Genomic DNA, 14,019 nt, shown 5'->3' with positions numbered 1-14,019 from the left:
CTCCAACTTTTGGCACTGCACAATGCACAAGCTAACACACGGGGCACCAACTGGAGCAAAAACCTTGATATATTGGCGCTAAGAGGCGCAACACAGAAACGTTGCGCTTTGCTCCAAAAGTCCTTTGTACATAGAGTTAACCTTCAAGTTTCCTACATTCAAATCAGCTTCAAGAAGAAAATAGTGCAGTGCATCAGAGCACACAATATTGTGTTGATGCAAGACCACCATGAATGGACGTGGGGATAAGCCATTTATTAGCCTTTCTTTGTTTAGTCACTAAAAAAAAAAAAAAAGACAATACGGCCCATTCTTTCTTTGTCCTTCAACGACAAGGATGTGGATAAGGACTTTCATAATCCATAAGTACAAAATAATTAAAGTAAACATTGATGTACAGATCAATTTAGTCAAATTTAAGATGAGGATTGAGGGAGATATTTATTTTTTGGGGACTTCAAACTAAAGCAAGCTAACCCCAAATGTGTTGGTGAAGCGAGGTACGAGTAGTGAAGAGGATTCCGCAATAATCCACAATTTCCACTTTTTCCATTATGCTGACAGAAGCGTTATAAAAATGAGAGCGTGAATATAAAGTGGATGTTGTAATACTGTACCTGTGTAAAGAACTGGCGCACACACATTTTTGTGCGACTTGTACACACGTGTGCTTAAACTACAGTGCAAGAGTTCATGTATTTATGGGGTATATTCAATAAAGAACAATACATACTTCTAGTGGCAATAAAAAACATGGAATCTTCTGGGAATAACAGCGACGGACTTTCACTAGCAGCACTTAATACATTGTAAGCTTGTCCAAAAGGAATGTACAAAGTGATTTCAAAATGAGATCTTCGGAAACGTTTGTTCCTTAGATTCATGCCTTCTACAGTTTGAGCATACATTTTTCTTTTTAGCTTGCAAAGTGTGAGGGAACAATCCTAGACCCGACTGAGGATGCGGCCTGCGTAGAAGAAAACCTAAACGTAGTCGAGATCACAGCAGACGATGAGATACCAAGTGAGGAGACCATTGAAGCCACAAACCAGGTATGTTTTGCAACTGGTAAGTAACCTACAGGAGAAGATGAAATTGCTCAAGTTAGCTTGTGTGTAGCAACTCCCATTAAAAGCACCAGGAAAGCAGGTGGAGAAAACAGAACAGCTTAGTATTATTAATTAATATATATATATATATATATATATATGTATATATATATATATATATATATATGTATGTATTATTAATGACAGCCTTGCCAAATGTGTGTTAAGACGAAATTATGAAGTTTAATCAGGGTTGCAACAAAAAAAAATTATTTGTCTTGCCTAAGGCTATTTTTGTTCTGTTTCCTGTTAAACATTCTCAAACATATTCCAAATAAACGAGGTACTCTAATGACGGGCTTTAGTTTACCCTACCAGCATTTGCACCTCATAAACTACATGTTAATAAGATAGAAGTTGATAAAATGACAAATGATGTTTCCGTGTCTCACTCAGGCGTCTTCCCCTAGTGCAGAGGTGGACAACTCCAGTCCTACTTGTTTACATATGCTATAATTTGGCCCCTCGAGACTGACTTGCCAGTTTCCAAATACAGTCTGCCCTCCCGACACTGTCTAGCATTGGTGTCCTTAAAGTTTAGCCAATTATTTAGGAGAAATGCTCTATAATTCTTCATTGTTATACAAATAAGATGGGAATCTCCAAATTCTATCCCTGTGTGCTTTTTGTCCCACACTAATATCTACCCATACTTGTGCATGATCAGATATAATTATGTCCTTAATTTTAGTGTTTGTAATCTTCCCCACGATCTGTCTCTTTGCAAAGACATAGTCTATCCTAGAGAATATATTGTGGGTGTGTGAGAAGAACGTGTATTCCTTTTCTGTGGGATTAAACACTCTCCAGCAATCCTCTAATCCTTTTATCTAAGAATGGGCCAACCACTAGATTAAGTCCCCCACGCCCCGCCCCTACTGTTACATTATTATTTTTCTCGTTCAGCACCATGTCAGCCAAATTTAGCAGAAAGGCTTGGTCATTCATTGAGCCCATATATATAATAAATATTTAACTCCTCATTATGTACTTAATCAGACATTTGACGATGCATCCTTCTGCATCCCCCCCATGGGAATATTATTTCATACGGCAGGTATTTATTTATTAGGATAGCCACGCCACCTTTTTTTTGCATTTGAGAATACACTTGCCTATCCAGTGCCTTTGGAGTTTTTTTACTCTCTTCTGCATTCAGATGTGTCTCTTGAATTGATGCAATCTCAGTTTTGAGTCATTTGAGATATTTCAGGATTTTTTTACGCTTAATAGGGAAATTGACTTCCTTAACATTCCACGTTGTTACTCTAAAGCAGTGATTCCCAACTTTTTTTGTTTGGAGGAACCCATTAAGTATTTTGTAACATTTCGGGGAACCCCTATCTGAATGACACATGTTCGACAGGGGTAAATCACAAAATAAACGTGTAAAGCAGTAGGAGTAATAAATAATTATTAACTCATACTTTTGAATAAACAATGTGCATATATTTTGTAATGATTTTTGTAATGCATCTCACATCATCCCCCACGGATCGATCGATCTCTCTTTCTCTCCCCCTCTCTCCTGTCGCTCTCTCGCTCTCTCTCTCATTCTTTTTTTTTTGTTAGCTCCAGGACTTCCTTCTGAGTTTCTCCTAGGTCATCCTCTAGGTCCCCTATCCTGGTCTCAGCCTCTCCTAGTCCTGTGTTTTGCAAGAAGAGCTCACCTTTGAAGTCTTCAAAAGATTTTTGCAGTTCATCAAACTTTTTGTTGATTGCAGCCATCAGCTCCCTTGCCAAAGCTTTGGCCAAATCAGCATGTTCATTTAGGATTTCTGTGCAGGAGATCTCCTGATCAGCCTCACCCTGTTCCTTTGCCCTGCATGCATACCCCATCTTGGGAGAGTCTTTTTTAGTCTGGGGCTTCTCCGCTCTCTGCTGCTTCGTTGCCATGGAGGATCTTCTGGTAACTTGCTTGTCCATTAGCCGCTCTGCTTCCGACACTGCTCGTGGGAGATTATTGATTTTTTTAAATGAATTTCTCCGCGAATATGCTGCGTGTGGGGTGCGGACGCTCCAGAGCCCAGTGCCTTGCGTCTGCTGCCTCTGGCGTCATACCGGAAAGTCCAGTATTGCTCTTCTAAATTTAACATTGGTTGAACTTGATGGACATATGTCTTTTTCAACCTCTCTACTATGTAACTATGTAAGACAAAGCAAAGAAATACAAATGCATTTATAAACCTGGTGTACTTACTACCCTTTGCGGTTAACTTCACTGCATCAAATTGCAATTTACATTACTATGAAATAATACAATCCATGGGCATCAGGATGCAATTTGTAGAACTCCAAGAGACGATACACAACACACATAATAATGGTTTCTATTAAATGTTATAATTTCCCCCTTTTTTCTGCATCACAACCCCGTCATGTATGAGGTGACATAATCCTCCCTGGTGAATAGTCAATGACATGTGTAAGAAACGTAGGGGTTTATGCATTAAAGCACAGTTTTGACATACTATAAATGTTGTGCTCCAATGTGCATCATACAGTGTGTAATAAGCGTGTTGCGCTAGTTTCTTACGTCTCGCTCCATAGAGGCGCAAAATGTTATCATGTACTTGTTCCCTAGCTCCAACTTTTGGCACTGCACAAAGCACAAGCTAACACACGGGCACCAACTGGAGCAAAAACCTTGATATATTGCCGCTAAGACGCGCAACACAAAAACGTTGCGCTTTGCTCCAATTTTGCTCCAAAAGTCCTTTGTACATAGAGTTAACCTTCAAGTTTCCTACATTCAAATCAGCTTCAAGAAGAAAATAGTGCAGTGCATCAGAGCACACAATATTGTGTTGATGCAAGACCACCATGAATGGACGTGGGGATAAGCCATTTATTAGCCTTTCTTTGTTTAGTCACTAAAAAAAGACAATACGGCCCATTCTTTCTTTGTCCTTCAACGACAAGGATGTGGATAAGGACTTTCATAATCCATAATTACAAAATAATTAAAGTAAACATTGATGTACAGATCAATTTAGTCAAACTTAAGATGAGGATTGAGAGAGATATTTATTTTTTGGGGACTTCAAACTAAACCCAGCTAACCCCAAATGTGTTGGTGAAGCGAGGTACGAGTAGTGAAGAGGATTCCGCAATAATCCACAATTTTCACTTTTTCCATTATGCTGACAGAAGCGTTATAAAAATGAGAGCGTGAATATAAAGTGGATGTTGTAATACTGTACCTGTGTAAAGAACTGGCACACACACATATTTGTGCGACTTGTACACACGTGTGCTTAAACTTCAGTGCAAGAGTTCATGTATTTATGGGGTATATTCAATAAAGAACAATACATACTTCTAGTGGCAATAAAAAACATGGAATCTTCTGGGAATAACAGCGACGGACTTACACTAGCAGCACTTAATACATTGTAAGCTTGTCCAAAAGGAATGTACAAAGTGATTTCAAAATGAGATCTTCGGAAAAGTTTGTTCCTTAGATTCATGCCTTCTACAGTTTGAGCATACATTTTTCTTTTTAGCTTGCAAAGTGTGAGGGAACAATCCTAGACCCGACTGAGGATGCGGCCTGCGTAGAAGAAAACCTAAATGTAGTCGAGATCCCAGCAGACGATAAGATACCGAGTGAGGAGACCATTGAAGCCAAAAACCAGGTATGTTTTGCAACTGGTAAGTAACCTACAGGAGAAGATGAAATTGCTCAAGTTATCTTGTGTGTAGCAACTCCCATTAAAAGCACCAGGAAAGCAGGTGGAGAAAACAGAACAGCTTAGTATTATTAATATATATATATATATATATATATATATATATATATGTATTTTTGTATTATTAATGACAGCCTTGCCAAATGTGTGCTTAAGACGAAATTATGAAGTTTAATCAGGGTTGCAAAAAAAAATATTTGTCTTGCCTCAGGCTATTTTTGTTCTGTTTCCTGTTAAACATTGGTTTGGAAAGGTACCCGGGCGCTATCTCAATAAGGCGTACATAAAATATGTCAAATAAAGAAATATAATACAGCCTGGAAGGAATGTTTCTCAAGTTGTCCTCCTGTGACTCTTGTGACTCTGAACCCCAGCAGGATCTATCCAGGATCCTTATTGACAATGTGATACAAAAAGAAGATGGGGGAGCACAGTTAGTGGTATGTCCAATATACTAATGATCAATATGGTGGAACACACCTCTATTGTAGGCGCCAGTCTATGTGGCAGACTCCATATAATGATGGTGTACAGACGGTAGTGTGTATAAGTGGGTGGGAAGAATATAAATAAATGGAAAACTTACATGGCCTTGTGTAAGTTCTATCCCATCAAGGTTTCTTTGGAATGGTTTTCTTCTTTGTAGGGTTTTTTCATCTGCGGTCGTCGCTTCTCTTCTTCTTTATTCCTCCAACTTTCTTCGTTTGATTGTTTTCTCCCTCCAGGGGGTTTGTCCTCGTGAAAATGGAAAGGTAATATGATCAATACATATATGTGGCAGTTATAGTGTACAGGGGGGTGATGGAACAATATGACAATAAACCGTTGCAATGCAATGGTATGAACAAACACTCACACGGGCCAGTGTGAGTGATCTCTTATCAAGGTGTCTTGATGTTCCTGATTAAGGGATCAGTTCAGATTGTCAGATGTCTGTGAACATCTGGCAGGAATTGGTGTTAATGCAGCCTGATGTTCAAGGTACATAGGGATAAAAAAACGATATCTCTTAATACTCACACGGGCCAGTGTGAGTACACACTTGTAGTGGTTTCTTTTTCTCTTCTGGTGTTTCTCTTGGATTCTTCCAGCAAAACTGAATCAAAAGGATGGATGCAGACTGTTGAGTCTAAGGGGCTAAACTTTATTAAAACAGAAGGGGTTACAGATGAAATAAAAAGAAACCAATGGTCTCTATGGCAATTAAAACTGGGGGAAAGCTAGGGCAATAGTGATAGGGGATCTCTCACTCCGCGTCCGGATAGAGAGCTAAGACTAAGCCTCTAGTCCCGCTGGATAAGCTAATAAAATGTCCCAATATAGTGTGTAGAGCAACGCGTTTCGTCCTAAGCAGGACTTCCTCAGGCTCAGTAGATGTTGACAGGCTGTCTGGCTGTATTTTTATACAGTGAATAGCCAATCTTCATCTCGGTGTGGTTGATGATCCTCTGCTTCCGCGACGGGTTGCCGCCATCTTGGGGGCTGTGCGTGCATCTCCCATAGGTTGGTGTGCGCATTTCGGTGTCATTTCTTGTTAAAGTTTTCATAGTTTGAAGGAGAGTTCATGGGCGGTTGCATGCGCATCCTCATGTTTACAGCGCACGAGCCTGCCCTCGTGTGTGACTATGTAAATGTCCTTCATGCATTGGGTCGTAGTAACCCCAAAAAAATGGAATAAAAACGTTATTACTCCTAATTATAAACGAATGTGTCTCATGCACTTTTACTGTGAGGAATAAAAATGACATATAAAAATGAGAATTCTTTTCTCCTTTATAGATTCCTTGTGTTGTGTTATGCAGGGTTACTCGTGTCAACCCAATTTTAAATGGTTGCATACATGATGCATGTTTGTCTATGTTGCTCTGATCATGGATTTAAGCAACTCAATTATTGTATGTGTGCTACATTTGTTCTTGTACTATGTGTTACAGTTAATTAAATTTCCACTTTTTGTTGGTTAGTGGTAATAGCATGGTAAGTGGTACAGATTTATCCACATTTAATCCAATCAAGGGATATAATGACTTACTATGTGTGTGGGAAACTTGTGGTTATACAAACTATATATCTGAAATCATATCTATCCCAATGGATAGTATTTAGGTGACAAGATATGTTTAAAAGTGTAGAAGATTATAAAATAAAGTTCAAAAACAGTAATGCTAGACCAAAGTCTTTTGGTTTTGATTATCCTTAATTTAAAAACCAGGATGTTGGAAAATTCAAATGCTGAAGAAGAAATTGCAATCTGTGCAGATATTGTCCATTGAGGTAGGGTGAACGTGAAAAATTGGTGGTCAAGATAAATTGGGGCTTAAGACCCTACATACAAAATGTATATGTGCATGAAAGGGTATTGTCCAGTGTCCAATAGTAGTTGGTAAATCCGCATATGTCTTCGAACCCAAAAAAGACTCTGTGTTGGGTGGAGGAACATAAAAATGAACAAATGGTTATTAGGTACATCCGACTTAAGTTTAAAATAGTACTATTCTTATCAAATGATGGGGGACTCACATAAATGCCCCCAGATCTATATCTATGTTGAGACCCCTTGGAGTTAGGGTCTTCAACTTATAGATCCAAAATGTTTCTCGTTGGCATAGCTTGCGCAATCTGTCCCCACCTCTCCAGTGGTTGTCCACTCTCTCTATCCCCTTGTACACCAAAAGGTTCGGGTTTCCTTCATGGAACTGACTGAAGTGTTTGGATACACTACTGTATGTGTCATTAAATGCCATCTTATGTTACCCATGTGTTCCAGTATGCGGACCTTCAAAGGTCTTGTAGTCCGGCCCACATACTGGAGTCCACATGGGCAAGACAGCAGGTATATAATATGGTCTGTGCGACAATTTCAATTTTGTTTGATTTTAAAGGTCTCCTTGCTCACGTTAGACGTGAATTCCATTTTATTTTCCTTAGATATTTGTTTGCATGCTTTGCAGCTGAAACAACCAAAAAAGCCTTTTGGTGGAGGTAACCAATTCTGACTGTTGGGTTCTTCTTCTTTTTTAAAAACGCTAGGGGCTAATTGAGATTTTATACATTTAGCTCTTCTAAAAATAACCCGTGGTACCTCCGGGATGTGGTTGAGCTTGAGGATAGGGTCTGTTTGTACCACGTGCCAGTGTTTTTTGATAATTTGTTGTATTTTATTGGCATCCGAATTGTAGGTACTAATAAAAGGTGTTTTAAAGTCATTCATATTGTTTTTTACCCTCGGTATCAGCAGGTTATTACGCGTAAGTGCATTCGTTTTGTCAACCGCGGATTCAATGTGATCTTGTTTGTAACCTCTTTCTAAAAATCTCCCTTCCACTGTTTTTGCTTGGTCCTTGAAAATACTGTCATCTGTGCAGTTCCTTCTCACTCTTCTAAATTGGCCAAATGGTATATTCTGTAGCCACCTGGGGTGGTGGCAGCTACTGGTCATTAAAAAGTTATTGCATCTGTTGGTTTAAAAAATGTTTTTGTTTTTATTTGTGAGTTTTCTATGTATATTGTTAGATCCAGGAAGTTGATGTTGGTCTGGCTATGTTCTGATGTAAACTCTAAGTTAATGTGGTTTTGGTTAATATGTTCTATAAAGTTGATCAATTGTGGCTCCTCCCCTTTACATATAAATAGTATGTCGTCTATGTATCTATGCCAGGAGACCAGGTTTGCGCTGTAAGGGTTATTTGACCAGATATTATCTTCTTCCCAGTCCGACAAAAATATGTTCGCGTAACTGGGCGCAAACCTGGTCCCCATGGCGGTGCCGCACACTTGGAGATAGAAGAGGCCATTGAACCAGAATACGTTGTGTGTTAGAATGAAGTTAATGCTGTCAATGATGAAGCGGCGTTGTTCTTCTGGAATGAGGATGTCTTTTGTGATGATGCTTTCCACGGCTTTGAGCCCATCTATATGTTGGATGCATGTATAAAGTGACCTCACATTGCACGTGGCTAGTGTGTAATCGTCCTGCCAAGGTATATCTGCAAGGAGATGAATGACCTGTGTCGTGTCTTTGAGATGAGATCTTCCTGCAGTGGCATACTTCTGTAAAAAGAAATCCAGGTACTCTGACAAATTTTGTGTTAGAGACCCGATGCCCGATATAATGGGCCTGCCTGGAGGGGTTTCCATGCATTTGTGTATTTTAGGCAGGAAATAAAATACAGGTAAAATCGGTTTCTCTTGATGTATGTACCCCCATTCTTTGTTACTGAGGATGCCTAAATTCTTGCCTCTTTCTAAAATTTTGTCTAGTTCTTGTTTATGAACTTTAGTGGGGTCTTATGTTAATTTCTGGTATGTCGTCGCATCTCCCAATATCCTGTTGGCCTCCAATAGGTAGTAATCTGTGTCCATCACCACCACGCCCCCTCCCTTGTCGGCCGGCTTGATGGTGATGGACCTATTATCCGTTAGTTCCCTTAAAGCTAGTTTTTCCTCCTTGGTAAGGTTGTCTCTGGGGCATTTTTTACTCGCTGATAGTTTCTCCAGATCCTCTAAAATTAGTTTGTGGTAGACCTCTAAATGATGCCCTTTACTGCCAATAGGGTTGAACTTTGACTTTTCTCTTAGTTTTGAGTGTATGAACTCCGCCTTCTCCTCTGCTGGTAAATGTGAAGTACTATGGGCATCGTTAATTTGTGCATCCTTGTTTAGGAAGAACCTTTTTATGGTTAATTGCCGCAAAAATTTATTTGCGTCCATAAACATGGTGAAACCGCTTGATCTAGTTGTAGGTGCGAAGTTGAGGACCTTAGCTATAAGTTTATGCTGTATGTCAGTCAGTTCGGTTTTACTGATATTAAAAAACCCATTTACTTTGTGTGTTTCTTTTGGGGGCCTCCTTCTGTCTCTCTTTCCTCTCTTTCTCTTTTCTTTCCTTTTTTCTTTTCCTCCGTTTCGGAGTCTGCTAAAACTGCAAATTTGTTTTTTGACGTTGGGAGGTGTGGTGTGCTTTGTTCTAAAAAAGCCACCGTAGCTCCCTTCTTTGTACGTTCCCACACTGGGCTTCTGATGGGCGATCTGCTAATATATCTAACTCTTTCTGGTTCTCTCTCTCTATGTCTTGAGTGATCTCTTCTATCTCTATGGTTCTATGGTTGTAGTGGTTTCTTTTTCTCTTCTGGTGTTTCTCTTGGATTCTTCCTGCAAAACTGAATTAAAAGGATGGATGCAGACTGTTGAGTCTAAGGGGCTAAACTTTATTAAAACAGAAGGGGTTACAGATGAAATAAAAAGAAACCAATGGTCTCTATGGCAATTAAAACTGGGGGAAAGCTAGGGCAATAGTGATAGGGGATCTCTCACTCCGCGTCCGGATAGAGAGCTAAGACTAAGCCTCTAGTCCCACTGGATAAGCTAATAAAATGTCCCAATATAGTGTGTAGAGCAACGTGTTTCGTCCTAAGCTGGACTTCCTCAGGCTCAGTAGATGTTGACCGGCTGTCTGGCTGTATTTTTATACAGTGAATAGCCAATCTTCATCTCGGTGTGGTTGATGATCATCTGCTTCCGCGACAGGTCGTCGCCATCTTGGGGGCTGCGCGCGCATCTCCCATAGGTTGGTGTGCGCATTTCGGTGTCATTTCTTGTTAAAGTTTTCATAGTTTGAAGGAGAGTTCATGGGCGGTTGCGTGCGCATCCTCATGTTTACAGCGTCCGAGCCTGCCCTCTTGGTGCATGTTTGTCTCTGTTGCTCTGATCATGGATTTAAGCAACTCAATTGTTGTATGTGTGCTGCATTTGTTCTTGTACTATGTGTTACAGTTAATTACATTTCCACTTTTTGTTGGTTAGTGGTAATAGCATGGTAAGTGGTACAGATTTATCCACATTTAATCCAATCAAGGGATATAATGACTTACTATGCGTGTGGGAAACTTGTGGTTATACAAACTATATATCTAAAATCATATCTATCCCAATGGATAGTATTTAGGTGACAAGATATGTTTAAAAGTGTAGAAGATTATAAAAAAAAATTAAAATAAAGTTAAAAAACAGTAATGCTAGACCAAAGTCTTTTGGTTTTGATTATCCTTAATTTAAAAACCAGGATGTTCCTGTTAAACATTCTCATACATATTCCAAATAAACGAGGTACTCTAATGACGGCCTTTAGTTTACCCTACCAGCACTTGCGCCTCATAAACTACATGTTAATAAAATAGAAGTTGATAAAATGGCAAATTATGTTTCCGTGTCTCACTCAGGCGTCTTCCCCTAGTGCAGGGGTGGCCAACTCCAGTCCTACTTGTTTACCTATGCTATAATTTGGCCCCTCGAGACTGCCTTGCCAGTTTCCCAATACAGTCTGCCCTCCCGACACTGTCCAGCATTGGTGTCCTTAAAGCTTAGCCAATTATTTAGGAGAAATGCTCTAAATCAGGCCTGCACAACATGCAGCTGTCTGGCCTCTCTGTGCGGCCCGCGATGACTCCGGCTGGGCGCCAGTTAATTACATTTCAAAAAAGTTTTTAAAAAATGGCGGCGATTCCCCCCCCCCCCCCCCCGGGTTTTGCGGTGTGCGAGTTGGTGGCGGTGCGCGGGGGCAGCTGCATGAGGAGGATGCGACAGCCGTGAGTATTTTTTTTTTTCAATAGCTGGATGCCGGGGTCCGGGTCTTTAGAATAGAAGGGATTGGTTGGAGGTCATAGCATGCCGGGGGCGGGGCTTAGTACCGGGGAGAGGATGATTTGAGCTAAGGTGTGTGTGTGTGAGTAACGGGCTGCTGCAGGGGGGAGGGGGTGAGAGTGTGTAACGGGCTGCTGCAAGGGGGGGTGGGAGTGTGTAACGGGCTGCTGCAGGGGGGGGTGGGAGTGTGTAACAGGCTGCTGCAGGGGGGGGGTGGGAGTGTGTAACGGGCTGCTGCAGGGGGGGGGGTGGGAGTGTGTAACGGGCTGCTGCAGGGGGGGGGTGGGAGTGTGTAACGGGCTGCTGCAGGGGGGGGTGGGAGTGTGTAACGGGCTGCTGCAGGGGGGGGTGGGAGTGAAAAACGGCTGCTGCAGGGGGGAGGGGTGGGAGGGAAAAACGGGCTGCTGCTGTGAAAAACGGGCTGCTGCATGGGGGGGTGGGAGTGAAAAACGGGCTGCTGCAAGGGGGGGGGGGTGGGAGTGAAAAACGGGCTGCTGCAAGGGGGGGGTGGGTGTGAAAAACGGGCTGCTGCAGGGGGGGGGGGTGGTAGTGAAAAACAGGCTGCTGCAAGGGGGGGTGGGAGTGAAAAACGGGCTGCTGCAAGGGGGGGGGTTGGTGTGAAAAACGGGCTGCTGCATGGGTGGGGGTGTAAAATGGGCTGCTGGTGAGGGGGGGCAAACGGGCTGATGTGGGGTGGGGCAAACGGAGTGGTGTTGTGGGGGTTGAAGGGGTGGGGGAAGAGGGAGAGGGGGGAGAGAGAGGAGGCAGAAGGGGGAGAATGGAGAGAGGTGGGGGAAGGGAGAGAGAGGGGGGGCAGAAGGGAGAGAGAGGGGGGGCAGAAGGGAGAGAGAGGGGGGAGAAGGGAGAGAGAGGGGGGGAGAAGGGAGAGAGAGGGTGGGTGAAGGGAGAGGGAAGGTATGAGGAGGGGCGGTGTGAGGTTTGAGGAGGGGGAAATGTAATGTTTTTTTCTGTATCACAATAAGAAAACAGTTAAGTAAAAGTTGCGCGCTAAAAGATATGTTTTCGTGGTAGGTGCGCTATGGGTTCGGGGGGGGGGCTCTGCTCCTTTCTGTTGGCGGCCCTGTGGGTGATGTGAGGTGCTGGGGCGGAGAGGGTGATGGGTGATGTGAGGTGCATGGGGGAGGGTGATGGGTGATGGGAGGTGCAGGGGGTGATTGGAGGTGCAAGGGGGGGTGATTGGAGGTGCAAGGGGGGGGGGGTGATTGGAGGTGCAAGGGGGGGGTGATTGGAGGTGCAAGGGGGGGTGATTTGAGGTGCAAGGGGGGTGATTTGAGGTGCAAGTAGGGTGATTTGAGGTGCAAGGGGGGTGATTTGAGGTGCAAGGGGGGTGATTTGAGGTGCAAGGGGGGTGATTTGAGGTGCATGGGGGGTGATTTGAGATGCATGGGGGGTGATTTGAGGTACAAGGGGGGGTGATTTGAGGTGCAAGGGGGGTGATTTGAGGTGCAAGGGGGGTGATTTGAGGTGCAAGGGGGGTGATTTGAGGTGAGGTGCAAGGGGGGAGAGTGATGTGAGGTGCAAGGGGGGAGAGTGATGTGAGGTGCAAGGGGGGAGAGCGATGTGAGGTGCAAGGGGGAGAGGGATGTGAGGTGCAGGGGGGTGTGATGTGTGTGCTGTGCAGGGGGGTATTGTGTGTTTGATGTGGAGGGGGAGTATTATGTGTGTGGGTGAGGGGGAGAGATGGGGTTATGAGAGATAGATGGGGAGTATCGCAAAAGTTGATAGTGAGGGGTTCTGGGGGATATATGAGGATGATGATGATGAGGTGCTGGAGGAGATATGAGGATGATGATGATGATGATGATGATGAGGTACTGGAGGAGAGATGATGATGATGATGGTGATGATGATGATTTTACCCATGCAGCCCAATTTTTTTTTCCTTGGAGCAGTTCGGCCCTTCTCACTTTACGAGTTGTGCAGGCCTGCTCTAAATTCTTCATTGTTATACAAATTAGATGGGAATCTCCAAATTCTATCCCTGTGTGCTTTTTGTCCCACACTAATATCTACCCACGCTGGTGCATGATCAGATATAATTATGTCCTTAATTTTAGGGTTTGTAATCTTCCCCACGATCTGTCTCTTTGCAAAGACGTAGTCTATCCTAGAGAATATATTGTGGGTGTGTGAGAAGAACGTGTATTCCTTTTCTGTGGGATTAAACACTCTCCAGCAATCCTCTAATCCTAGTGTCAATAAACATCTTTGCCCCTTTTTGAGCTGCTTTTAATTTCTCTGTCCTTTGTGCCTGTTGTGATTTATCTAAGGCCTGGGACATAGTGAAATCAGCGTCGCTGAGGCGGGCTGAGCCGCGCTGCACAGATGCACAAAGCCCCTGCAACTGTAATCAGCGCGGCTATAGTTTCTCCCTCCGCATGCTTGCTGATGCGTGCGGAGGCTGAGAAAATCAGAAGAGACAGGTAGGTTTGAAATTTTGCCGCTTGGGGGAGCGGAGGAGCGGTCACGTGACCGCTCCCATCCAATGGGGCTGCAGCCTTTTTTTTTCCTTCTGTGTCGGTGTTCTAAGATAGCAGAGCTCAGCCACCAGAGCAGCA

The 14,019-nt window shown here is 42.9% G+C and overlaps 1 protein-coding gene across 6 annotated transcripts in view; it reads left to right on the top strand.

Annotated features, from left to right (window-relative positions):
- The window catches only part of LOC142495174 (uncharacterized), a 329,787-nt gene that overhangs the window by 191,002 nt on the left and 124,766 nt on the right, over positions 1-14,019 (top strand). For all 6 annotated transcript variants that reach the window (XM_075600322.1, XM_075600301.1, XM_075600306.1 and 3 more), the window contains 2 exons: positions 921-1,052; positions 4,616-4,747. In XM_075600322.1, coding sequence (XP_075456437.1) covers positions 921-1,052; positions 4,616-4,747 — 264 coding nt within the window. The remainder of the gene's footprint in view (positions 1-920; positions 1,053-4,615; positions 4,748-14,019) is intronic.

This window comes from Ascaphus truei, chromosome 1, assembly GCF_040206685.1.
Source record: "Ascaphus truei isolate aAscTru1 chromosome 1, aAscTru1.hap1, whole genome shotgun sequence".
In the NCBI taxonomy this organism is placed as follows: Eukaryota; Metazoa; Chordata; class Amphibia; order Anura; family Ascaphidae; genus Ascaphus; species Ascaphus truei.
This window is presented reverse-complemented; position numbering and strand designations above follow the sequence as displayed.